Consider the following 27768-nt stretch of genomic DNA (forward strand, 5'->3'; position numbering starts at 1 on the left):
TATAAATCAAACCAAATTATGAAATAGATGCCAATTGGTATGTATAATAATTGATTTTTGTAATATGTTGTTATGTTAATTTAATGTCATTGTATATGTTTTTGAACTGCCATGTAGTTCCCCCCATTTTGTTTTGTTACTATGATTTTGACTAGTTGTTTCATGTACATGGATACTCTTAAGCTTGTATTGCAATTCTACTTCATCATTGTTCTGGACTACAAAACCATGTGAGATGCGCATGCGTCATCGCCAGTCAATTAGCTCGTGCGTTTGCCGAAGTCAGGAAGTCTGTGACTCACAGTTCTTTCATTTTTACCGATTTATTACTTTAATAAAGGTTTTTAGTATTAGCAGACTCTGCATAATACTTGTTAGTACCCAGAGACTCTCTTGGTACTTTAATTTTGTAATTTATCGGCTCGTGTTTGACTGTTGTACAGTTTCGTTTTTGACTAGTTTTAAGTGTGGTTATTTTTTAATATGGCGTCGAAGTCGATAGAGATTACGACAACTGTCGGTAGTACTGCTACTAGTAGTACTATTACGGCATCACAGTCTAGTCTTCAAAACATTATAGGAAAACCTGTACTGGTAACTCCTGATCTCAAGACTGATACCATTTTAGTATCCGTTAAGGACACAATGGCAATTATGTCTCAATCATTGGAAAAATTGAGTGAGGCTATGGGTAAGATGGCGGAAGGAAGAAGTTCGAGATCTCGGTCACGGTCCAGTTTTAGGATCCCGAAAAGGAGGTCATTTTCTATATCACCCAATAAAAAGAGGAGGTCAATTTTGTCGCCATCTATTTCCCCTAAAAGGCGAAGAGTATCACACTCTATCAGTAATAGTGATTCAGACAGTCAGTCCTCTGGTTCATTTACGTGTAGTAAGGATGCACGTTTCAAGCAAGACAGATCTAGGCATAGGCCTATTGGTGGGCCTTCCCAGACTGATGTCACTGATGACATAGAAGATTTACTTCATACATCTAAACAAACCAAACCTTTAGATACAGGTGCTAGCACCAGCAATGATAATGTCTTACAAGACATAAATCAGTCCTTTGAAGAACCAGAACAAACTGGGCCAGAGGTAACAGACAAACTTGCAGAGATAATTAACAAAAGGTTTCAAAATAGACTAACAGATGATATTCTGAAAAAGACTTTTTCCAAATATCTCAGACCAAGGAATTGTTCTGGTCTCAGTATTCCAAATGTCAATAACGAAATTTGGAAACAGTTATCAAATAACATTAAAAGGCAAGACCTTAGATTAAGTTATATACAGAAAGCTATTTCTAAAGCTGCCTCTGCAATTACAGTATGTGCAGATGAAATACTTGATGACAAGATTAATGATAAGTCAGTTGTGGCTAGGAAACTAATTGACTCAGTTGCTTTATTGGGCCATGCTTCATACGACCTTTCTCTTAAAAGGCGCGAATTAATAAAACCCGGTCTCAGTCCTGAATTTGGAGGTCTTTGTTCGACCAATGTACCTGTTACTCCTGAATATCTTTTTAGTGACGATTTACACTTGAAAGATATCAGGGAAACCTGCCGTTTAAGTTCCAGAGTTTCATCATCATACACACCAAGAAGAGATGATCGACCCTCATCCTCTTTTCGACCCTCATCATCATATCGTCCATACACGAATACATCTACCAGTCATTTTTTAGACAAAAAGGGGAGGGGAAACTACCCCAGACAGAACTACCCCAGACAGAGGTCAACAGGAAAATCCAATCAACAGACAAAACAGAAGATTTACAAAAATCGAGCAAAACAATAATTGCTACTTGTACAGAAACCACAAATGCTCAAGAGGTGAACTCTTTTAAAAATTATTGTGCTGAATTAAAACTAATATTAGTTAGTAAAGCATTACAGTTTAAAGCTGGTTGTTTAACGAACTATTTAGACAACTGGAAATCATTGACGTCTGATTATGAAATTCTAGAATTAGTTAAGGGTGCAAAAATAACTTTCACAGAAAGGCCAGAGAAAAATCAGCATTACTTAAATCACTTTAATGAAACAGAAACTATAGCAATTGATCTTGAAATTGAAAAGCTTCTATCTAAAGAAGTGCTAATAAAAACTAGTAAACACAAGAATGATATACTATCTCCTATTTTTGTCAGAGAAAAGAAAGATTTATCTTTTCGCATGATATTAAATTTAAAGAAACTTAATTCTATTATTGAATACAACCATTTTAAAATGGATACTCTTGCTTCAGTTTTAAGTCTTGTAGAGCAAAATTGTTTTATGGCATCAATTGATCTTAAAGATGCTTACTATACTGTTAATGTTGATCAAAATTATAGGAAATATTTAAAATTTTGCTGGAAAGGTCAATGTTATTGTTACACATGCTTTCCTAATGGTCTTTGTATTTGCCCAAGGAAGTTCACAAAGTTATTGAAGCCTCCTTTAGCTAGTTTGAGAAAAAGGGGACATATTTCATCTGCTTATATAGATGATATATTTTTAATGGGGTCAGATTTTTCTGATTGTGCTCAAAATGTTAAAGATACCACTGAATTATTTGATAGTTTGGGATTTACTGTACATCCAGATAAATCTGTATTTTTTCCCTCAAATTCTATTACTTTTTTGGTTTTTTTAATTAACTCTGTTAATATGACTGTACGATTGACACCTGCAAAGAAACTTAAATTGAAACAGGCTTGTGAACAGTTGCTTGATCAAACATTTATGACTATAAGATCTGTTGCTAGGGTTTTAGGTTTAATGACATCTAGCATGCCAGGTGTCATGCATGGTCAATTATATTATAGACAATTAGAAACTGAAAAAACTCGTTGCTTAAAGATTAAATATGGAAATTTTGATGAACTTATGTCAATTTCCCAAAAGAGTGTTTCTGATATTCTATGGTGGATTCATAATATTGATGAATCTTATAATTTTATACAACTTTCTAACCCTTCACACATTATTTCAACTGATGCCTCCTCTATTATTGGATGGGGAGCTGTTATGAATGATCATTGTATTGAGGGGGGAATGGTCTTTAGAAGAAAAACTTGAGCACATTAATTACTTAGAAATATATGCTGTTTTTTCTGGCTTTGAAAAGCTTTAAATCTATGATTGTAAATAGTCATGTTAAATTATTGATAGACAATACTACTGCAGTTTTCTGCATTAACCATATGGGTACTAGTCATTCTGAGAAATGTAATCAGATTACCCGTGATATTTGGTTATGGGCTAAACAGCATAATATTTGGTTGTCTGCCTCTTACATACCAGGCGTCACTAATGTTCAGGCTGACTTTGAGTCAAGAAAATCTAGAACAGATCTAGAATGGATGTTAAATGTTAATATTTTTCTCGAATCTATGAATATTTTGAACTTTAAGCCAAATATAGATTTATTTGCCAGTAGGCTAAATTATCAGTTGAAACCTTATGTTTCTTATATGTGTGACCCAGACTGTTTTGCGGTGAATTCTTTTACAATATCATGGACACATTATGATTTTTATGCTTTTCCACCTTTTAGTGTCATTCCAAGATGTCTCCAAAAGGTATTGAAAGACAGGGCAACTGGTGTATTAGTGGCTCCATATTGGACAACTCAGCCGTGGTTTCCAAAGTTGATGAGGATGTTAATCTCAGATCCAATATTAATTTCTCCAAGACAGAATCTACTGTTATCAAAGACTTCTCCAAACCTTCATCATCCAATGCAAAAAGTTTTGAAACTAATGATATGCCATATATCAGGGATGAATGCCAAAATAAAGGATTATCAGTCTCAGCTTCAGATACCATCATGCAGTCGTGGAGAAGTGGAACTAAAAAACAATACAGGTGTTATTTATCAAAGTGGGAACAGTATTGCCATTCCACAGGGTCTAATCCGGTTCATTGTACTGTAGAACAGGGAATTAATTTTCTGGCAGAACTACATGACTCTAGATTAGGTTATAGCGCTATTAACACTGCACGTAGTGCTTTGTCTTCTGTGATTCAGTTAACTTGCAAGGGGGAAAGTTTTGGTAGCCATCCATTGGTTGTTAGATTTATTAAAGGAGTCTTTAATTTAAACCCTTCTTTACCTCGATATAATAAAATATGGGATGTAAATCTTGTATTATCACATTTTAGGAATCAACCACCAGCATCAGAACTTTCACTGAAAGATTTAACTCATAAATTGTCTTGTTTGCTTGCAATGCTTAGTGCACAAAGGTGTCAAACATTAAAATATCTCGATCTTGATCATATTGATATTAGTGAAAACAAAATTATTTTTCATATAATGATGCCATTGAAACAAACTCGACCTGGGCATCATATACAACCCTTAGAATTTGAGACATATAAAGAAAATCAAAATGTTTGTGTTGTAACGATTTTAAATGAATATATAGCAAGGACTAAAACACTAAGAGGAGCAACGTCTCAATTATTAATTAGTTATTTAAAGCCACATAAGGCTGTGTCTGTAAATACTATATCCAGATGGATAAAATTAGCATTGAAAGAGTCTGGAATTGATACCACCTTGTTTTCATCACATAGTGTTCGGTCAGCTGCAACTTCGAAAGCTAAACTTTCTAATTTGCCTATTTCATTAATAATGAAAGCAGCTGGCTGGAGCAGAGATTCTACTTTTTATAAGTTTTATTTTAAAGGGAAAGATACCCATTACAATGATAATAGTTTAAATTTTGGGAGTGAACTCATTAAGAACTTAAATTAACATGAAAAATGTGTTTTGTTTAGTTTATTTTAAGTTTATCTCAGGTTTATAAGTTTATCTAAAGTGTTGATAAACAGTGTTTGTTAAGTCTATCTAAAGTGCTGATAAACAGTGATAAAGTGTATTTGACTTGTTACAATTTATCATAGGTATTGATAAAAAGTGACTCAACAGTTCATATTGTTCATTATTTGCATTTTCTTATTTAATAATAATAAAGACATGTGAAGTTTATACATGTGTTTAAGTTGTGCTTTTATCTGAACTTGCGTAATACTTGTATTGCTCTCAAGTCTCACATGGTTTTGTAGTCCAGAACAATGATGAAGTAGAATTTACAAATTAAACGAGCTTACCTTTAGGGAAGTGAAGTTTGATTTTAATTCTACGAGTCATGTTCTGGAACGGAGAATTCATGTCCCTCCCTGGGAATAGTAATTTACTGGAACCCACCCTTTTTTTTTTTTTTTTTGGAATTCTCCGTTCTGATAATATAAGTATACTCTTTAAAGATTGACTGGCGATGACGCATGCGCATCTCACATGAATTCTCCGTTCCAGAACATGACTCGTAGAATTAAAATCAAACTTCACTTCCCTAAAGGTAAGCTCGTTTAATTTGTAAATTAAACAGGACAGTTTTATCAAAGGTTGCCAGTGGCAACGAGTAGAAGTGGGATGAAATTATTATAAACACATGAGATGATGCAATATTATATACAAGGGAAATAACTCAATTTAAAAGATAAAAGACAGCGTAATTATCATCTAATCAAATCTTATTTTTAACTATAAGTGTCAATATGTTTTTACTTTGCCTTATGCCCTCTTTTTCAAAATGGCATCTGGTGGGCTGAATACAACGTTATCGTGTTAAAATAAATTAGCATAGGTGAAAAAATACAGGTTAAAATAAAATTAAAAAAATCTGTTTGTTCTTTAACAATAATTAATTTTTTTCCCTCTTTCTATAAATTAATATAGAAAGAAAAGGGATTGAGGGTAGTAGATCGCAAAAGAGTGAGTATCGAGTTAGTTCTGTGGTATCCCCCAGCAGCCGAATTTGACTTCTTCTACTAGAGGATAGATCCAATTGCTTTAGTCTCAAAGGAAAGTATGTATGAACTTAATCCACAGAACCACGGCTCACCCGATATCTATATGTTTTCATCTTATATTTATTATAATCACATGGGATAGTGCAATATTATATACAAGGGAAATAACTCCTTTTATAAGCTAAACGACTTACGTATCGATAAATATCATCTGGCTCGTTGAATATTAGGGCGGACAGAACCTGAAATGCCCGAAAAAAAAAACCGGATTACAGTCGGCTCTGCCGGTCGTTTGCGAGAGGGGGAGGAGCAGAGCTTACCGTGACGTCCAGGACCCCCTCCCCAAACACACACACAGACACAAAGAGAAATTTTGCCCGGACAGCAGCGCTATGATCTACTCTTACATCGAATTCCGACTGCCAAGGGATCTTTTACGTGCACGCCAATATGTACACGGGACCTACGTCAAGCACAACTGACAAGGGGGAACGGCCAACACTGGGATCGAACCCGCGGCCCCCAAGCTAGCCATATAGGTAGATGTGATTTTATAAAATTATAAATAGGTAATTTGTGAAAACATTTTACCTACCTTAATATTGAATATTCCCTGTACACCCAGCAACAAATTGTTCAAATACCAAATTTCAATGGTATGCGTCAATTATTCTCCTTGTCTCCGCGGTCGGTTAATGCCTGACAGTTAAAACGACAAACGACGTTATCTTTAAAAAAAAAGTTATTGGTAATTTCTTTAATTTCTTTTCTTTTTCTTTTCTTTTTTTCCAAAAAAGTCTACGGGCTTAGGGATGTTTAGTTATTTTTTTTCTGGTGTATAGTTGTATAATTGTTCAACGAAAAATTTGACAATTTTGCATACAGCAGGCTTTTATAGAGAACACGTCATATCATTTATCATTTAATCGGATAGTTTGTAAAGGTTATATTTATTTGTATACATTCAACATTGATCGCAGTCTCGGTATCCCTGTGGCGTCGGGCCGTTCTACTTCACTAACCCTTGGGTCCATTCACGGGGTGTCCACGAATTCAAATTATCCGCCCTTTGATGCTTTCATTGGCCACGTAGGTTGTTTCTACGAACCAATCAAAAAACAGATTACATACCAGTCTTAACATCATTGTTTAATTTTACCACAATAAAGCCGCTTGTGCTTTCGATTATGAGAAAGTTTAATATCAAAGAAGTGACATGCAGACAAAAGGATGTCCTAAAATATTTTGACAATTCTAGTTTCAACAAAATGCGCGTTACTTCCTTTCGTCCGCGCGCTTTCTATTTCTGATTTGTCGATAAAAATAACACAATAATCAAGGGCGGATACTTTGACTATGTTTCTCCCCCGTGAATGGACCCATGGGTTTGTAGAGTTGAACGGGGCAATACCAATGGGATACTAAAGATGCATTGATCGAGAGCGAGATAGAAAATATATAGTTTCCGTACCCAAAAATGCACAGTGGCACCCGGTCTCCTAAAATGGGGAATATAACTCTAAGTAGCATGGCATAATTATCTTACCACGGTACTTTGTACATAGTTTGTCCATTTGAGTGATACGCCTGGTTGGGGCAGGCGGACAGCTACACATAAAATAACTGAAGCAAGAGTAATCTTTATGTTCCTCAGTTGGAAGTTACATCTTGACAGTCTTTTGATAGAGGACAGAGCTTTTACTTGGATCGTAGTTTTATAACGCGGCAGACTAATAGACTTGCAACACGTGTTGCAAACTAATTGACGGAAATTGGAACCGTGAAATTATCGTGGACATGTTTTGTGTTTGTTGATAAGTTGTTGCTTTATTTAAATTCTCTTCATAACTTCCGGGTAAATGGCATTGATTTGCTATGTTTATTTTAGCGACTTGACATAAAAAAAACAACAACCAAGGTTCCCTTGTACTTTTACTGTTTCGTGACACAGACGTCATGATGTTCGATATATTTTGAACCCATTTTCCAAATGGTATAGCTTCTGAAATGTATGAATGTCTCCAGCTATGAAACATTTTAAAAAATACTAAGCGAGTGCAGTGAAATAGTAATTTATATGACATTTGAAGCCAAATTAAAAACCTGCTATAGGCAGATTTAGCTCTTACATAATGCATATTTAATAGCCCTTCGATGTACTCATTTTTATTTTCAATAATAGCTACTGCCTAGATGGACCTAACAAATAAATTTAATGTATTTTTATCAATATTGATATAACCAAGTCGAAAATAAAGCTTACATGTCTTAATAACAAACATATTATAATATCAGACAGCTTTATGGATAACATTCACTGGGTTTATTAACTGCAATGTTTCAATGATATTGTCATATAAATACACCCGCAGAGACTGCAAAGCTTTACCGAAAAAGAAATATAACAAAGTAATCAGTTTACCTTTTCAAATGATAAGCATTGTCTAGGGAAGGGTTATAAGGGATATCGAGGAGGAGATAATATGAAGGGGGCGGGCCGGGGGAAGGGGTCACTAAGGAGATTATGGTGCTTTTATACTACGTCCCTGATAATGACGATGTTTTAGGTGCGAAATGGTTATATAGGTATAATTACTGTAGTGTTACGAAGAAGATTTGTGTGGAATCTGCCTCACTATATAGTTATGCCGCCATAATAAACTGAAGGTTTAAATTATCAAGATAGTTGAAAGTGTAAAATATAGACCACTATGACGTTTGCGACCCACACGCTACCATATATTGTTTATTTTCCGAGTTCGTGGTAATGACGAAACGGTAAGAGTACAGCCGTACTATATATTTTTACTTATCGTGGGATTGTTAAAATAAATATCGTATATAAATGACATATAAGTTGGAGAAATGAGCTGAATTTTAATGAAGATAATTAGATCTTAAGTTTATCAAGAGATCTTTTTGTCAACTAAACATATACACGTCAACTCATTAGCTTATATGAACTTTTATAAATGATGCAGCATTAAATTTATATAAAAGACTAGTTGCAAGCCAGTTCTAATTGGAGTTTAGCGACCTGTGCAGTTATCTGTCGGACCTGTGGAACATGAAGGCTGTAATTGCTTCAGTCATCTTATGTGTGGCTATCTGGCTGCCTCGACCAGCCATATCACTTGACTGGACAAATTTTGTACGGAACAGAGTAAACCGTGGTAAGACCATTAGATTATTATGGCAGTCGTTTTGATGTATATTCCTTCTTTCTTGAACTCCTAATACCACGGAGCCACGTGGGTAGGGCGCTGACTCGTTAGCCTGGAGGTCGGATGTTCGATCCCTGCATTGGCCGAGAAAGTTCATCGGGATATCCCGAAGTGGTTGTTCTATTATGAATTATCTGTAATATCACCTATTAAAGGCAGCGTCTAGTGTTATCCTTGACTGATAATATACATATGTAAAGTCCTTACGTATATTATAAAAAACTTGTTTTGTTTTGTTTATTATCGTTTCTTTTTGGAATTCTCACTTTATTATACCATCAATTATAGATACTGTCTTCTATATGCATACGTATAATGTTTGATCTATAGATAATATATCCTTTAATTATATGGGTAAGACGCTGGCTCGCTAGCCTGGAGGTTGGGTGTTCGACCTCTGCATTGGCCGAGAAAGTTCATTCGGATTTTCCGGATGCAGGACGGAGGGCCTGACAAGGATAGCCGTCTAGTCGTTTGGATGGGACGAAAAACCGAGGTCCCGTGTTCACGTTGGGGTGCGCGTAAAAGATCCCTTGACAGTTGGAATTTGATGTAAGAGTAGGCCGTAGTGTCGCTGTGTGGGCAAAATTTCCCTCATAGCACACAGTATGGACCGTTTTCATTAGCCCAGTTCTTAGCAGAACAGTAGGACGTTAAACCCCATTTCATTTCATTTCATTTCCTATAAATATTATAGTATACCCAAGCATACTTATGTTCTTTTACAGAAAATATCGTTAGTCCAGGGCTGTGCGAGAAATATGCTAACCAAGGAAGTTGTAGGTTTTATGATTGTTATAATGAAATGGAACGTAGTTGTTTGAACGATCCTGACTGGAGCTTGCATACGGTGGAAATCTGGTGCTTCAACTCACAATTCCTGGGCTTTCTGGGACGATTCAGTAGAACAGTGAGTAAACAGTTTTATTAATCTCCAACAGGTTCTGGTGGCAGTTGGAAGGGACAAAAAGATCAGAGATGGAAATAATGCAGTCTCGTAATATTGTACAGTATAATTAAAGTCACAGACTCTCAGATAGAACGAAGGGAGGGGGCGGTGGCTGAAGGAAGGTCATCCCAAGACATTATCTCCGGGCAAAGACCCAATAATTTGCTTGCGGATAAATGTCTGTATAAGTGGAAGAAAACATAAGAGTCTAAACAAGTCTATATAAGTGGTGGGAAAACTACCGAGGTTAGACCGATCTTTATAAGAGGGGAGAGGTGGATGCATTTTTTGTATATGTTTGGAGATAAATGAAGGAAGAGAGAGAGAGAGAGAGAGAGAGAGAGAAATGGGGTTTAAGGTCCTCTTGACACAAACTTGGTAATTTTGGGACTAACATATGGTTCAGTTTTATTTCAATAATTCGCTTGCGCGTAAGGGTCTTTATCAATGGGGGGAAACCAGAGGACCCGGAGAAAACCCACGAGGTTGGACAGGCAATCCTTCTCCTTGTCACGTACAACCGGGGAATTCGAAACCACACCAGATGACACAATGACAGACCTTATGATACAGCGCGCACGTGCTAACCATTCGGTCATCCCCCTCCACAAAAAATGGTTTAACGTCCACTCGACACAGACTAGGTCATTTCGGGACTAACATATGGTTTAATTTTATTTCAATAATTCGCTTGCGCGTAGGGGTCTTTAGCAGTGGGAGGAAACCGGAGGACCCACGAGGCTGGGCAGGTACCCCTACTCCTTGTCACGTACAACCGGGAATTCGAAACCACGCCAGTTGACTCAATGACAGACCTTATGATACAGCGCGCACGTGCTAACCATTCGGCCACCCATTTCACACATCCAGCATAAAGTAGTAGAGCTTCAACTTTATATAATTACTAAACTGGGCCCTATTTCTCAAAATCCTAACTATAGATAAAAACCAAATTTTAGTAGATACTTCAATTTTGATTGGCTAAGCACTAAAATCAATCTAATATTATCCAATCAAATTACTAAAATTTGGATTTTATCTTAGTTAAAATTTCGTGAAACAGGCCCCAGTAGTGTTCTTCTGAATATGATATTGTATGAAATTAAATACATTTATATTGACAGTTCTAATACATCTTTAACGGGTGTATAATTATTGATTTATTGTTTTCAGGCCATTGATTATCTTGATAATGTTCGGAAATGCCAAACCAAACGTCTTGCTGACGTCAGCTACCTTGATAACCCAAGCACTCGATGTCTCATCCTTGACAACCAGGCCACGTATGCTCTGACGGGAATTGAGCAAGGCGATATTAAACCCGATGACTGCTACTGGCAGAATAAACAGTTCTGTGAGGTGATAAAGAATCCTACGGACAATGTTGCTCTAATAGAATCAATACTTGGAGATACTAACGATGGTGGTCTCTTAAGACTTAAACGAGCGTAAGTTAATTATTTTACTCCCAATTTGTTATGTGCTACAATTTCCAACATAACGTTACTTATTGGGATAATTAAATATTTTATTTTTAGCGTCTATAGAGATGCCAGTCCTAAATTGTTTTTACCGAAGAAACGTATGTATAATAATGGGTACTGAAATCAATCGGGCTGTAGTGTGCTTTTCTTCGCGTTTTCTGATAAGCAATGTACGGGAGTGTTTATGGGTATTTAAATCTATTTTATTGGGTCACCCGGGCGTGCTTTATAGCAATTCGGAGTCACGGCACTGCCACAAGCATGGTGCCGGTCCAGACAATTCCGTAGGATATTTCAATCTAGATTCCCCTAGTCAGTGTATTTCTAATGACAATAGAGCACTCAATACCATTGAAACGTTATATCAACTCCTCACACAGCACAGAAAGTGGTATCAGGTATTCTAGAAAGTGTGGGCACACCCTGCCTTGTACATGGTATACGTCACTTATCGCTATATTAAGCATTAGATTCAAGCTAACTCAAGTGCAATTAATCTGCAATGTACAATAACGATACAATTATAAACATTTACATTAACGCCATTTTGTTTTTTTGTTTTTTTAGTCAAGTTGTACATATCCGATACTTGATTAGATTTTGTCCACAAGATGCCCAGGATATTTTCAAAGAGAGCTTCGTACCTTTAATTCCATCCGGAATTGGTTATAAACCCCTCGACTACGATTATGTGTATTAATGATGAGATTTGATGGTAACCAACAAGTTTGTCATAAATCCCGGAATTTCAGCAATTACAACAGCAGTACATTATAGTCAGTTGATACTCTTGAATAATATCGTTTGTTAATGTACTTGTTGTGTATTAAAGGTCAAATAAAAATATTCATGGAAACCCTTTATGTTAAAATGTTGACACGAGCAGTGGTTGTATATTGTCTTCGCACGTGTATGTCAGTCCGTTAATTTTGTTTGATTAAACATACATTATGCAAGAACTAAATCTGCCAATTGCAGGACTTTCTTTGGGCCTGAAATGTTATCTGAATTATTAATTAGACATTAATTAAATTATCCAGACAGTAATCAACTCTCGATGGCATCGCTAGTCTGTGATATTTACTGGATTAGAACCCGTTCTGCTGGTTCGTATTAAATCAAAAATGGATAATCGAGATTATGTTTTTTATCGTACCTACTTTAGTAATGATGATCGAGGCTAGGCCCAAAATTCAATCGCTAAATACTCGGTTCAGGGTGGATCAATTTGACTGAAATTTTCAGCAAATTCCGTTAACATTATCTAGTTTTTAACTATAATAGTGAGAACTGCTAGCTCTTTATCTAATCTCCAATAATGTATCTTTAAATTGGAAAGTGGAGTTTGTGGATTAGAGCCTTTTGCACTGCAATGAAAATGATAATTTTTCGATATCAGGACAACTAAATCTTTAGTTGTAAAATTGAATGGAAGAACCCCACGTAAATCCATGTTATTAGGTACACGAAAAGTATGCAGTGAAGATATATAGAGCACACACAGGGCCGGATTACGTACGGCTTTGTGGGGTCCTAGGTCAAAATATATCATGGGGCCTATTGTAAATTTGCCCTGATATAAGCAATCCAAACCAGGATATAAACAAATTTCTTTTGTCACCCCTGCACTACTTTAAATCTATCGTAGCAATGATCTCTGCGCTAAAATTATATTTTGATTATGTTTAACCAGTTCTGTCTCATATGTGATAATATCTGACACCAATATTGTCCTTTATGTGATAGAACTGGTTAAACACATTCCAAATATAATTTTCACACCCAGGTCATTGCTACCGTAGATGCGTAACGAAGATTTAAAGAAGGGATATTTAGTACTTATCAATAATGTCCCGATGGCGACGATAGAATTTTTAGAATGCAGCTTTTTGTTTTGGTTTTGGTGGAACTGATACCTCCCGTTAGGTAGAAACTCTCAGGAGATGTACGCTGCCTATATCTGACAACATTTTAATCATTACAGAGAGATGCGGATTCGTTATGGTTTACCTTAGTGGCAAAAGCGGGACATGTCATTGTCTTTGCATATCATTTCCGAATCAGTTATTCTGTATTTGCTCTAAAAAAATATTACTATACTACCTTTAAGTTTTATTTTTATTTTAGGATTATCACCTTCAGTAAGAATTAATAAATAATTTGAATGCATACAGGTCACAATTCTATGGAATACAATTACTGCTTATTACTGAGCGACGTTTCGACTAGGCTTCTCTAGTCATTATCGAAACGTCGCTCAGTAATAAGCAGTAATTGTATTCCATAGAATTGTGACCTGTATACTCTAGTTCAATTACTAAATGCCATTGAAACAGTTTAATTTGAATGCAGTTTGAAAAAAAAGGATTTTTGTTTATATATATTTTTAAATTTAAGGTTCCTTATGCAATAGCTTAATCCTAACCTAAGTACACACCCGTCTCTTCCCAGACATGTTCTAGAGATAAGATAACTCAGGAGATGACGAGCACGTTTTTATCTTCCTTGGTTTAGACCTGCTTAAATCTTTCTTTCTGTCAATAGTAGGCTACCTCGTAAGACCACCATGAAGCTCCTGTTACTCTTGGCTTTGTTTGGATCCAACCTGGTAAGGATCTGGATATATACTTCCATTAACAATCTCCAGGGTAGGGGGTATCCGTACTCTTTCCAAAACATCCGACATAATTTGCCGCTTTGTTCTTCTTTTTCTCTTGACATGGTAGCTAATATTTCGGATGTACCGGCTGTTCTGTAGTTGCTTGCTCTGGTAATCTGTATGTATTGCCCAATAGAATGAGACGGTCTATGATCGTGGGATAGTTGAAAAAAAATCATTGGATACTCAAGGGGTGGGTGGGTACCATCTGGACGTCGCTCTGATGAAGAAAGACTAGTCAATCGGATTTAATGTTATATGGATAATATTCAGAAATAACGATTCGTTAGTCAGGCCCCCAACATCCAATTTGGGCACTATGGGCAATTTTACTCTTTAAAAGCAGAAATCAAACGTCTTTTGGTTTGGAAAATAGCACACTGTAGACTGTACACGTGTCAAAGAACTGGGAACTTTCGCAGATGTTAGCCACCGAGATCAGAATAATATAGACGGAATATAATGAATCTAATCCAACAACACCGATGAGTTTCGTTGAAATCTTGAGATGAGTCGCTTTTTAATCCAACTGAAACCATACTGGGAGATTATTTACTGTTGACATGTTGATTTTAAATGTTGAATAATCGATTTACGCATGGAAAATTTGATATTTTTTTTGTAAAATGCAAATGTCGCACGGAAATTATAAATATTTTTGTGGTCACGACAAGTTTAGAACCGACTGTTTATTTCTATGCAATTTTTAAGAACTCATATAACAGAACACAACTTGTACGTGCAATGTGTTTATCATATAAGCAAAAGGTTTCATTTGTACTTGATTCTTGTCGAAATGTCGTGCTTATATAATAAAACCAGTGATTGTTTCCCATAAAAATTGTGTTTAGGTAATGTGTTTCTCAATTAATAAATGCTACTTAAAGATACATTATGGGAGATTCGATAACGAGTTGGCAGTTCTCACTATAATAGTTAAAAACTAGATAATGTAAAGGCAATTTGCTGAAAATTTCATTCAAATTGATCCACTATGAACCAAGAACTAAGCGAATGAAATTTCTGCCTAGCCTCGGTCATCATTACTAAAGTCAGTACGATAAACAGCATAGTCTCGATTATCCATTTAATCGTTAAATCGAGAAGGAAAGTTATGCAGTAAATCGGCTCACAATCCACTTAAGATCGCAGGCTAGCGATGCAATCTAGAGTTGATTATGGTCGGTCGCAAAATCAGTGCAGTCGGTCGCAAAATAAGAGCAGTCGCAAAATAAGAGCAGTCGCAAAAGCAGTGCAGTCGGTCGCAAAATAAGAGCAGTCGGTATCAAAATAAGTGCTCACTACACACGTCACGCTACTCACGCAAAACTTTAGTATAAAATAACCTTGTCAACTTAATGTGTTTCACTCTTATTCTGTTGTGAGTATGTAGGTCTAAGAACAAAATTTACCCCAGGGAGAAAAATAGTCGGTCTCAAAATTATGCATCGCCGTCTTAATGAATTAATGAGGTAAACAAATAATGCCAGAATACATCCCAAATACTAGTCGGTCGCAAAATCAGTGCAGTCGGTCGTAAGATATGAGCAGTCGGTATCAAAATAAGTGCTCACTGCACACGTCACTCTACTCACGCAAAATAACCTTGTCGAATAATCATGTATGAAAAAAATGTTTTTCACCCCATGGCAAAAGAATAGTCGGTCTAAAAAAAAGTGCTCACCGCAGTCGGTCTCAGACTAAATGAATTAATGGGGTGTTTTCTGACCATCAGAATTCTGCAAAATCTCTCCCCAAAGTCCAGGGCATTTCAGAGACCAAGTAAGCGCCCCATTGAGGTAAAGTGCCCTCAGGCCCAGTCCTCAAAAATTAAAAGCTCAGTAACATATCGGCGTTCAATTCCATTATGCCATCATTCTTCAACTCCTTCTCTGTCTTATACTATCTCATGTCTATCATATTCACAGTTACAGTGAATAACCAAGTTAGTAGTACCACTAGTGAGTGAGTCGTGGGTCAAAAGACTGTAGAATTGTTAGTTCTACTCTCACAAAACAGGCAACATTGACAGATAGGCCTCAAGATTCTGTCTCATTTCTTATCCTCTCGTTAACGAGAATTTGGATCCATTTGCCATGAATTTGACTAAAATTGTCAGGCCCAGTCCCAAAAATTAAAAGCTCGGTTACACATCTCAAATTTTTTCGCGCCTGCGGCGCTCGATTCCATTATAACATCATTCTTCCACTCCTCTGTTGTCTTATACTGTCTCACCACTATCATATTCACGGTTATACTGAACTGCCTAGTTACGTTAGTAATACCACTGGCACTGGTGTGTGAGTCGTGGGGCGTCAGACTATACAAAAGTTCTGTCAACTCTTGCAAAACAGGCGGAATTGACAGGGGGCAGATCTTGTCTAATTGACTCACATTTCTGGTCCTCTCGTCCACAAGACTTTCTCCCAGCAATGACCTCAAACGCCAAGATATTGACTCAATTTTTCAAAATTTTCTCAGGTTGCTCAGTGTTATAGGCACAATCATATATGACATAAACTTTATGTCAACTTAAATAAAACTGCTTTCCAGCGAGACAACGATCGGCAAACAACTATATAATTATAATTATACAATACCATCTATGTTTTACCGGGGCGCTTTACGTTAAAGCCAGTATTTTGTTGACATTCATTGTGGGTGGGATTGTGGCTGGGGTGGCGCCCTAGATTTGGACCCCCCCACCCATCTAGATCCGCTACTGCACATGGCCCCTACAAAACTCGCACCTGTGGTGCTCGGTTCCTGACTGCGTCACTCGTACTAGGGGTATGGGCATCAGTCGGTCGCATTTTGGCTAAACACCCCCCCAAACAAAATCGTTATGTACGCCCCTGATTATGGTCTGGATAAGTTAATAAAATGTCTAATTAATAATTTACATAACATTTCAGGCCTAAAGAAAGACCTCCAATAGACAGATTTAGCTCTTGCATAATGTATGTTTAAAGATCATATTTCAAGTTGTATATACGTTACAGATTAAACTGATAAATAGAATTTACCGCTTCCTACCTGGTCATATAACTTGACAATATCCATGTTTTTGTTTGTATTTTTAAACAGGGTTTGTTGTTTCAACCATCGGGCTATGTCGACAGATTTAAAGATGTCATCTTTGAATTCCATAAATCACACGTAAGTTATATTTTTAATTCAATAATTCGCCCGCGCAAAGCGATCTTTATAAGGCCGCATAAATATGGTATATCTGAGAAATATTTGTATTTTATGATTCTGATCTTTTGATATATATATATTTTTTAGACATTAACATTGATTGTTTTAATACATTCGGGATAATATTATTATCTTAATATTTCAGAATCTACTTTTGGTAAAAAACAATCAATTGAAGGATTGTTATTTAGTTCGAGTTAATCCTCTCATCGAAAATTTATTCATGACCAAGCAAGGCCGATATTTGGTAGAGGTAAGACTTCGGCTTGAAGAAATAAACCCAATCAAAGTATCTGCAAATATTTGTTACATGGGTTAAACATTTTCCAGGGAGAAAGCACCCGGAACCCCATTCTGACAGTCCCTGCCCCTCCCATCAAGCATCGTGAATATCCTTCCGATGGACCCGGTAGATTAACTGATTCAAATAGAAGTTGACATGACACAGTGCATGTGTTTGTCACTTCGCACTGATTTGGGTAGATAGTTAACAATATTATCAGGATCTAATACCCGCTGACATTATTTGTATTACAACTTACACCGTACAAGTGTTAGGATAGGGATCTCATTTAGCTGCAATCTGATTAAAACACAGATCCTATTTCGTTTCGTTTTCAAGTCCAAAATTTCGTTTTACTTGTCTTTACTTCACTAGGATCTGAGAGAGTTAGATGATGCTAGGGATTAGCCAATGAAACGGTCTGTTACGGCGAGTTTTTGGCGTGAGGTGCATGGAACTGAGGGTAACCCACTAGAAACGTCAACGCTGATTGGTTAATGAAATGTCTGACGTCATAGGGTCAAAGGTCACTCGCATGACCTCTGACGCGACCTTCCACTACAACCGGTCAGATCTTCATATAGTAGACGCCATCGAAAGAATAAAAGAAAGCTTGCCAGGCAACGAAACATACGCCCAGAGCAGTTAAATCATCCGGGCAGTCAACAAGTGTTGTCGCATATTTTTCTTTTGTCGGCAATCAAACATTTATATTACACTGAAATCTGATTAAGAGTAACATCTCATTAAGTAATTATCAGAAAATCATTAGAATTTGTTTGGCTTCTAGTTCTGCCCCATGCTAACGTTTAATATACAAAATATTTATATCATGGATTTAGCTGTTCCAAGTTATCAAAAATCATTGAAAATCAATATACTTGTTCGTCTCAAGGCCTTAAACTCTGTGTATCAATCTAAAGTCAATCGAATGAGTACTTTGGCCTGTACAGCATCTGCAAGTAATCAAGTAATCAAGGGCGGTAGCTCTGGCAGTAATCATTGGAAATCCTTGATAATATATAGGAGTCATCGCCTCATGACCGTCAGCACGGTGTATAAATTTAAAATCAATCGGATGATAACTTTGGTCTCTAGAGCATCCACAAGATTTTTCAAAGTGATCAAGGGGCATTACTCAGGCAGTAATTATCGGAAATCGTTGAAAATCAATAGGTTTCTTCGTCTTATGAACTTAAACTTAAAAGTCAATCGTATATTAAGTTTAGCCTCTAGAGCGTCTACAAGCCGTGGATGAAATATAGATCTGTATTTTAATCAGATTGGTTTAGCTACTACGAACCATTGGTGGACAGATTATAAAATTGATTCCAATTTGTATTACAGGACGATATATACAAACAAATACAGAGCCAAACCGACGAAACTAAGGTGAATCTACCACAGATTACACTCGACTTCGGTGATTATTTGGCTAAAGCTGAATGTAGAAACGATTTTGTCTTTGAGCTCAAATTTACACCACCACAAACAACAGTTATGCCACAAGCAACCACGCCAATTCCTACACAAACAATGCCTACTACTACTATGCCCGTGACATCCACTACTCAGCCAGCAACAGCCACTACTCTGCCAGGAACACCATCTGTTTAGCCAGTGACCACAGGAACACGAATAAATCATGTAAATCACTTTTCATTGCGTTCTCCTTAAATTATAAAGGCTGATATGTTTTTCCCTTACATCAAAACTACCTACTGATCTAAGGGTTCATGGATAAGCTAGCCCCCAGGTAATAGAGGTATTTCTTAACTGACTGGCACCTTTAAGATTCTTAATGTTACCAACTCCTGTTGTGTATTCGTTAATAAGTCTGCGAAATTTGTCCTGATTGCACACTTCCAAAACGCAATGTTAGTCCCTGTTGGTTCCGGCAATTCGTGGGACCGCAGGATGACCATACGAGTAATTGGCGAAAAAAACAACAACCCAATACAGCGATAATCCTGAAACATTTTCATGAAATAAAGAGCTATATGTTTGCATGTCCATACTATTATATCCACAAAGTCCTTTCACCAACTGCATTTTAAGAAAAGTAGCTAACCATGGGGATATGACAATTGGTATCAATTTGCCCAATTCCAGGTAATCAATCAGGGAAATACAAACATCCACATACATATCATTTGTTGTAGATTTTATTGATTGTCATACAGAAATGATATTCTAACACAAGGAGCACACCAAAAAACATTTATATCAAGATGTAACAGATTATCAAATATAATTTCTTCTTCTATTCCATTAGTTTTCATGTCGAATTAAAATGTATTATAATAAAAAATATCCATAATCTAAGATAATAAAAATGTGTGTAAGTTATAAACAAGCCGCCTGATCTACACACGAAATATTGACTTCTAACACAAATCTTGTAGCTGCTCTTAAATACACTTTTGAAAATTTATTTTGGACGTTAGAGTTTTTTTTTAACTCCTGTAGACAATTTACGTGCAATAATTTCTTCGAAAACCACTAGGTCTCTCACTATCGTATTTCCTTTGGACAGGTTATTTCCGGATAATAGGATTTAGATCTGCCTCTAGATCATGTCGGTAATTTTACAAGAATGGTCCATGAGGTTCTCACAGGCGACCAAGAGTCGCCATATCCTCTAAAAAGATATAACAATTTTCCGAACATACAGGGGAGTTTAATGCAGAATGTTGGGTGTTAAGGTAATGTGCAGGTAATCAGTGAGTTTAAAGGAGTAAACTATCACCATTTCCTAAAATAGATTATCAAATTTTAAATTTAACTATCAATGATTCCTAATTCTAGAATTGTTAAATAGCAGTGCTGATTTTGCTATATCATTTTGTGGATATCACTTTCATATTTGTATACTTAAAGAATTAAACTTAAAATGGATTTAGTAACATGACATCACAATAAGCACTTGCACTTAAAACTAACATAATTATCTGTAAGACATTAATAAAAGCAATCTACATAATCATATTTAAACAATGTTTAATCTTTGGTATAATCGTCATCAACAGCTTTATTTTAAAATGATATTTAACAAAGACAATGATTTATAAAACAACAAAACAATGACTGCCAGAGACAATATAAGGTTCACAGCCTCATAGGCTACAAGAGATAAACTACTAAAGCTTGGTTAAAATTGATTATGGGGAAAGTTTAGTGGATTCTATTTAAAATTCTAACAATTATTGAAATAATTATTGAATTCTTAATTCTTAGTACATTTAATTTTCAAAAATGTATACAAGTGTCGAAATATTCAGTTAATTCATTGAAAAGGAATCAAAAACCTCAAAGTTTCTAGCAACGACCCGAGTTAAAGTAGATACCTAAGTTAAATCAAATCGGGACCCTTTTTCCCCATATATCTTTCAAATTCAATTTTATAGACTCATGAGCTAACTTTATATCGCAAAATAGCCTAGGTGGGGAATCCGCTAAACAAATCTTATATTGTCTCTCACAGAATAAAACACCTCACATAATAATAATGATTTAACAAATAATTAATAAATATTAAAGCTCTGTGACTATATTTATAATACATTAATCTATTATTATAAACAATATTTATTCTTTAGTAACCTTTAGTTAAAAAAAAACTACATTCTACAAATTTTAAAAATTAAATTGCCTCCATCTTCTACAGTGCAAAGTCTTGATTAAAATTAGGCGATATTAAGTGACAAGAATTATTCCAAATTTGTAAGTAAATTTTATAATAAATAGAAGAATAATCCATCAAAAGAATAAAAAAAAATCTTGGATGAACAGAAAGTGTTGTTTTGAAATTAGAGGGTACCGGTATAATTTATTTGTTAGAATCTTACTTTCATTTTTGAAATTAGGTTGTTGTTCAGACAGTAACTATCAAAATTTTATATCAGACTTTACAAGTAGAAATAAATGATACTTAAAGTTATTGGCTTGAAATTAAAACAAAGGTCACTATCACAAACGGGGTTACTATATATCTTAACATATCCAAACACTAAATACCGTGACATATATATACCTTTCATATTTAAATATATATATATAGAGAGAGATACATATATATTCAATCAAAACACAGGTCATTTGGCTTTCTCAATACTGTTTCATCAACACACAAAATAAAATATTCACAAACCAAATTACTGTCAATTATTATATTAGAAATAAACAGATATAGGTAGAAGAGTAAGGGGTTCTTGTTCAAATTGTATCTTTTCATTTCGTTGATTGTTTGCTACAATGGGCTGTTTTCCCTAGATGGTCAAAGATTGTCCTTAAAGATACATAATACTAAAACTAAATTATATTTGGTTCTTTCTTGATATATTACAAACCCCAAACATAAACTCACATTACTATTTCTAAAACAAGATGGCAGTGTGAAATCAACAAAAACTAATGTAAACTTTAAATGGCTATACTGTAGTTATAATTTATCAATCTGAATAATATTTTCTACAAAAATGATTTTTAAATAAAAGTACTTCCGACCGGGTATGATCTTCAACTTTGTATTTTACTTTCAATTCTGCCATGTGGGTGCTTTAAGCACATTTACTGATATTCTCCCCCACAAAAAATAATTTTCAGCAATTTGGTTTATGGATAAAAATGCCTTTTACATAAGTTTCATTAGATGAAAAATACACAAATAAAATATTAATGATATATTTGATAATATGATACAATATATATATAATATAACAATAACACAAGCACATTAATAATAAAAACAAACATATAATTTCCATTCTTAATTTACGAACAAAATGATCTTTTTATGTTATTTTCCCATTTTGTAATAATAATTTGTAAACGTACAATATATTCAGGCACAGTGACAGGATCTTCATCCAAACTTTAATGAAGGATGTAAAATGAGATATATATATATGATTAAAACCAAATATTAAGACAAGATACAATGTATATAATAGTTATATTTATAATATATTTATAGCACAATGTTGGCCACTACAAAGTTAGTTAATAAATTAACTTAGCACTACACTTATTAACAACAAAAAACAAAACAAACAAGACATCATCAGCAATCATATTCTTGGAGATCCAACATACGTGTACTTCAATATATACTTCACTAATCTGGTTGATACTGATCACATTTGTCTTGAATAATAACACCAAAAATAAATAGACATTACAGATATACTATAATGCAGGCGTAAGTACATGAATTTCTCAAAATATGGGATAAAATTTGTCCCCCATTTGTTTAAGTTTCACAAACTTTTATCAAAATTGATGCAAAGACGATTTCAAATTTCATTTACATGTACCTTCATGTTAAACGATTTCAGTTCCATTTTAAATCAATTAATGTAAGTTCAAGGATTAAAAAAGAAAATTAAAAAGTAAGATATGAACATACATGTATGCTTTACATCCAATACTGAAAACCACATATAAATATTTCCCTTCTTGTACACATAAAATATATATGTATTCTCATATTTTCCCCATAGAACTAGCATAACATAAAAAGTAAAAATTTATGTTTCACTAAGCATAAGACAGAAAGTACTGCATCTTTATAATAATGAATTATCAAAATATAAACTGCTAAATACACAATCCAAAAGCTTATAAAACTCTTTTCATATTCTGCCCGATTTGACCTAAATACTAACTTAAAATAAATTACATCATCTAAACCAACCAGAATCACTTTTATTTAATATTTTCATAATTCACAATCTGATTGCTCAAAAAGTTCCTGTGACCATAAAACAGAAAATGACATATGTAAAAAAAACAACAAAATAACAATAAATGATCGAAACATAATAAACCCTTATTAGAATCAGATGGTATTATACTGTAACAACATAAAACAATTGAAGCTAATATCCATAACAACTGGGACTATTTTGTCACAACTTAAAATACACACTGTGTATACTATCTAAACATTGTTTTATTTAAGTGACCTTCGACAGCATAAAATAAAATCTGTTATTCTGGAAACAAGCAACTTTATAGAATAATTTGTTAATTATATACAATATGAGTTTCACCTTTTAGTCCAGTCCATATTTAGTGACATCTGAGACAATAGCATGTACCAATTTGAAGTTAGGAGGCCATTGTTGTGGAGGTATAATAGTAGTATCAGACCAGAGGTCTCCTTAACGCATAAATTTGCTTCCTGGATTCAAAAAGTATATTTTGATGCAAATTGGTATAGGTTGATTGATATATACAGCAAATCTGTTAATTTTCGTTGGTCTATTTAAAATCCTGTATTTAGTCAACCTATGTAGAAATATGAAAGTCATATTCAAAGATCTATTTCTATTATGTATGTCTGTAATTTATACATGTAATAATACATTGTGAGGTAATGAAATGAATAGCCAGTTTGTTTACCGTGTGTCAAACCCGAAAAGTAATGGCCAACTCAACAGATTGATTTTATGACTTTTAAGCTTATTCTAAGACACACCTGTAAGGCACGCGTGAAATCCTGTATTTTCCCACATGAATCAGAGCTTTTAACAGTACTTGTCGCTATCAACTAGCAGACCTATCAACGTGCAGGCCTATGAATAGAAATATTGTGTCAACAGGTCCTAATGAAGCTTTGGGCCAAACGAGGTGAATCACAAGAATGGCATCTTTCAAAATAGCATTTGATTTTCATGTCAGCATCCTTAATTTCTTGACCAATTGTTTTGTCAATCACCATTTTAATTGTATTCATGGAAGAAATTTTTTGGGACGACACAAAACATTTACTGCTTGCATTTCACTCTTATCAGGTGCTTGAAATTAGTAAACAAGCCGACTTCCTCTTTATCTTTCCAAACCAAAATTTATATGTATGCAGCATGCCCAATCGTTAATTGGAACAACACATGGGATCAAACCAATTCAATAATTTGTTTTGATCTAAATCAAAGTGCTTATCTACTTTAATGCTGTCGTTATACATGTATATATATGTTACAGGTTAAAAAGATAAGTTTTAATATAGGACTAATTGTATTTGACCATTCAGTTAAATTTTTTTCTGACAAAACATATTGACAAATAAAAGACATGTCGATCAAGTGTTTCAAAAAACTATCCGTCAACCTACATGGAATGTCCCATCGAACATAAGTTTTTAAGTTACTTGTATTTTTCGTATGGAAAAATCATTAGGACTTTGCTTGAAAACAAGACACAAATTACTTGAAATAGCCACAACTTAAAAAGTCTCAAATATTTGTACATGTAAAGACACAGATACAATAAAATACACAAACCGGTACAATGATATGGCAAAAACCTCTTTGGATTAATCATATTAAAAATAAAAGTAAAATATGGATTTCTTTAGTCTCATGTACATTTGATAAAACTTTCGTATTTGGCTCAGAGATATTCTAACACCAGAGGATACAAATACAGTTCAGTTGAGAAACACCTCTCTACTGAGCATTTTTTAACATTTTTTGTAAAACCGGACAGTTTTGATTTGAGGATGTAGAGCTCGACTCATTTGGCGCTACCAAAGCTGTGGCAGTAGGTGAAGCCATCAAGTTGAATAAAGGAGACGAGCTTGACCGTGTGGTCGATTGACTTAACTGAAGATGCTGGGACAGTAGATCCATGCGCCCAGCAACAGCCAACGGTTGGGTCTGATTCAAGGGACTAACAGGATGAACTATGATACCCGAATCAGACAATTTAGGGATCTTAGATGCTTGTATGTCAGTTGCTGATGTACAAATTTCAGCAGATCGCTTCTGTAACAAACTGCTTGGAGGCAACTGATCATCACCTTCGTGTAAAAGTATAGTTCTGTTTTCGCAAGATGATGAATTTCTTTGGGTTTCACTAACTTTATCTTTGTTGGAGACTTTTTCCACCAGATCAGGCACTTTCACAGTTAATCCTGAAGATATCACTACTTGGTCGTCGGACGACAACACGACTTGGTCGCCTGACCGCCATTTAACGACAGACCCGTCACAATGTTTGATAGTTTGATTGATCTCGTTTATAGCACCCTTTAAACTATCTTCACAACCAGATTTTAAAAGGCTAGAAACAGAACACGACTCCATGTTCGATCCCGATTTACCAACACTCTTGACACTTGGAGACGTTTTCTGTGTCAATACTAAATCGCACATCTCATTCTCATTTCTTATAATCCATTTGTTCTTCCCTACTGAAATAATTTCTAGTTCAGATTCTCCGAAAAGCAGCATGTTACGCTCATATTTTGGCTTCTGAGGTTCTACCATGGGTATGGAAACAGCTGTTGACTTTGGTTTTTCCTTCTGTTGTTTGACAGGGGAAAGTGTGGCTTTAGGTTTTGTTATTTCCTTTGGAGAGGACGACAGATCCAATGGGGTACCGGCCCCAGAATCAGGAGTGCTTTGTGTGCTTATGACCGGTAATGTAGGAATTTTCACACCTTGTGTCATCGGAAAATATCCCATGATCATTCCTTGTGGAGACATTGCTGGAAATCGTGGAGTGAGTGGAACCTGGCTCAATCCCCGATCAGGTAAATTGTAGTCGTAAAAAGATCCAGAATTTGGAAATTTATCATAGTTAAAAGGCATTGTGGGGTAAACCCCACCATTAATGGGTGTCCGTGGTGACTGACTGGATCCACGTAGCGCAGTGTGGGGAGAGGGTTTCTGTGAGGATATGCGTCCTTCAGCTTTCTTGTCCGATTTGACGTGATTAACTGCAGAATTCAGTTTGGGACTCATTTGTGACATGAGGCTAAAATTGGTGGGACTTTGGGTAACGTTGTTCTCTATCATTGTGGGACTGGAAGATACAGACATAGACTTTGTGTTCACTGAGTGGGCTCCTTTTAAAGCATCATCACATACTTGTTCCGTTTTCAGTATTTTAATTGCAACGCCGTTGTCTTTTAAAGCACTGGAACTTTGAGCAAGAGCCAACTGATTGATCACAGCATCAAGGGTGGGACGAGAACTTTCTGCTTTTCCTTTCGGGCTGGTTTTACTGGCAACAAGTTCTTCTGTTTTGTCCGATTTATCAGAAATCTTTGGTGAACTGTGAGCTATTGGTAATAAAATGGCTTTGTCCATGTTGCCGTCTTGGGCAATACAAATAGAGCTGTTTGTGGATGAAACAATGGGTGATGTTTTCGTTGATGGGTCGGGACTGCTTGTGGATGATGAGACAGACACTGATATTGGTTTGGTGGCTGGAGAGGTACTTCCCTTGGAAGTATCTATGATGATCGTGGGATCGACGGTGGATGTGAAACTAGAGCTGGGTGAGATCTGTGACATCATACGATGAACAGTTTCAGAGTCCATTGTAATATCTTCACTAAAACTCATCTGTAAATAAAAATGAAGAGGATGAGAAAAAGATGTCCCATACATTTTCATTTTAAAATAATTGACAAAAGAATATAAACTATGTGTATCTCCAATCTGATTAAAACACAGATCCTATTTCGTTTCGTTTTTATAGTTCAAAATTTCGTTTTACTTGTCTTTACTACACTAGGATCTGGAAGAGTTGTTATCATTGACGTGTTCTAGAGATGTGAGGGATTAGCCAATGAAACCGTCTGTTATGGCGAGTTTTTGTCCTTTTGATGCACGGAACTATTGGTAAACCACTATAAACGTCAACGCTGATTGATTAATCAATGTTTGACGTCATAGGGTCAAAAGCCACTCGTACGACCCCTGACGTGAACTCCCACTATAACTTGTCAGACCTTCATGTAGTGTAAGCCATCGAAAGTATAAAAAAAACGAAATCAAATATAGATCTGTATTTTAATCAGATTGGTGTACCTCTTGATCCCTTCATATATCTAAATCCAGTCTATAAAAGTACTCATCAAGTCTTTCACTGATTAGAGTATAGATGCCTTTAAGATTACTCTATTAAAAGATACGGAATTGAATTCTCTCAATCTCCAACGATACATAACAGTTGACAAGGCATGTGTTAATTGAATGTGACATCTAAAACAATCACCACATCGGTAACCATTTGCTTGTGTTTGATTACATCACGATTCTACTCTCACCACACTAGTTATCTGATGAAAGTGTGATAGAGAGTGAGCTCTGTTTCTGTAGTAAATAAAGGCCAGTAGTGTCTATGTTTACAGACATCTGCCCG

General features: G+C 35.4%; 2 protein-coding genes and 2 long non-coding RNA genes across 5 annotated transcripts in view; 3 read left to right on the top strand and 1 right to left on the bottom strand.

Annotated features, from left to right (window-relative positions):
- Positions 1-491: 491 nt before the first annotated feature.
- On the top strand, positions 492-2192 carry LOC126828804 (uncharacterized). Its single transcript, XM_050558810.2, has one exon. It carries the CDS (start codon positions 646-648, stop codon positions 1801-1803), a length of 1158 nt encoding a protein of 385 aa, XP_050414767.2. The 5' UTR covers positions 492-645; the 3' UTR covers positions 1804-2192.
- A 6569-nt stretch (positions 2193-8761) lies between these two features.
- On the top strand, positions 8762-12255 carry LOC126828830 (uncharacterized). The gene is made up of 4 exons (XR_007683265.2): positions 8762-8983; positions 9763-9944; positions 11157-11431; positions 12035-12255. It is a non-coding gene; the product is annotated as an uncharacterized LOC126828830 (long non-coding RNA).
- A 1732-nt stretch (positions 12256-13987) lies between these two features.
- LOC126828820 (uncharacterized) lies at positions 13988-19266 on the top strand. The gene is made up of 4 exons (XR_007683242.2): positions 13988-14075; positions 17214-17285; positions 17473-17580; positions 18958-19266. It is a non-coding gene; the product is annotated as an uncharacterized LOC126828820 (long non-coding RNA).
- A 493-nt stretch (positions 19267-19759) lies between these two features.
- The window catches only part of LOC126828792 (mucin-2), a 47355-nt gene continuing 39346 nt past the window's right edge, over positions 19760-27768 (bottom strand). For both annotated transcript variants that reach the window (XM_050558775.2, XM_050558776.2), the window contains one exon: positions 19760-26966. In XM_050558775.2, the coding sequence (XP_050414732.1) occupies positions 25062-26966 (1905 nt within the window). In that variant the 3' untranslated portion in view covers positions 19760-25061. The remainder of the gene's footprint in view (positions 26967-27768) is intronic.

Source organism: Patella vulgata, chromosome 7, assembly GCF_932274485.2.
Source record: "Patella vulgata chromosome 7, xgPatVulg1.2, whole genome shotgun sequence".
Classification (NCBI taxonomy): domain Eukaryota; kingdom Metazoa; phylum Mollusca; class Gastropoda; family Patellidae; genus Patella; species Patella vulgata.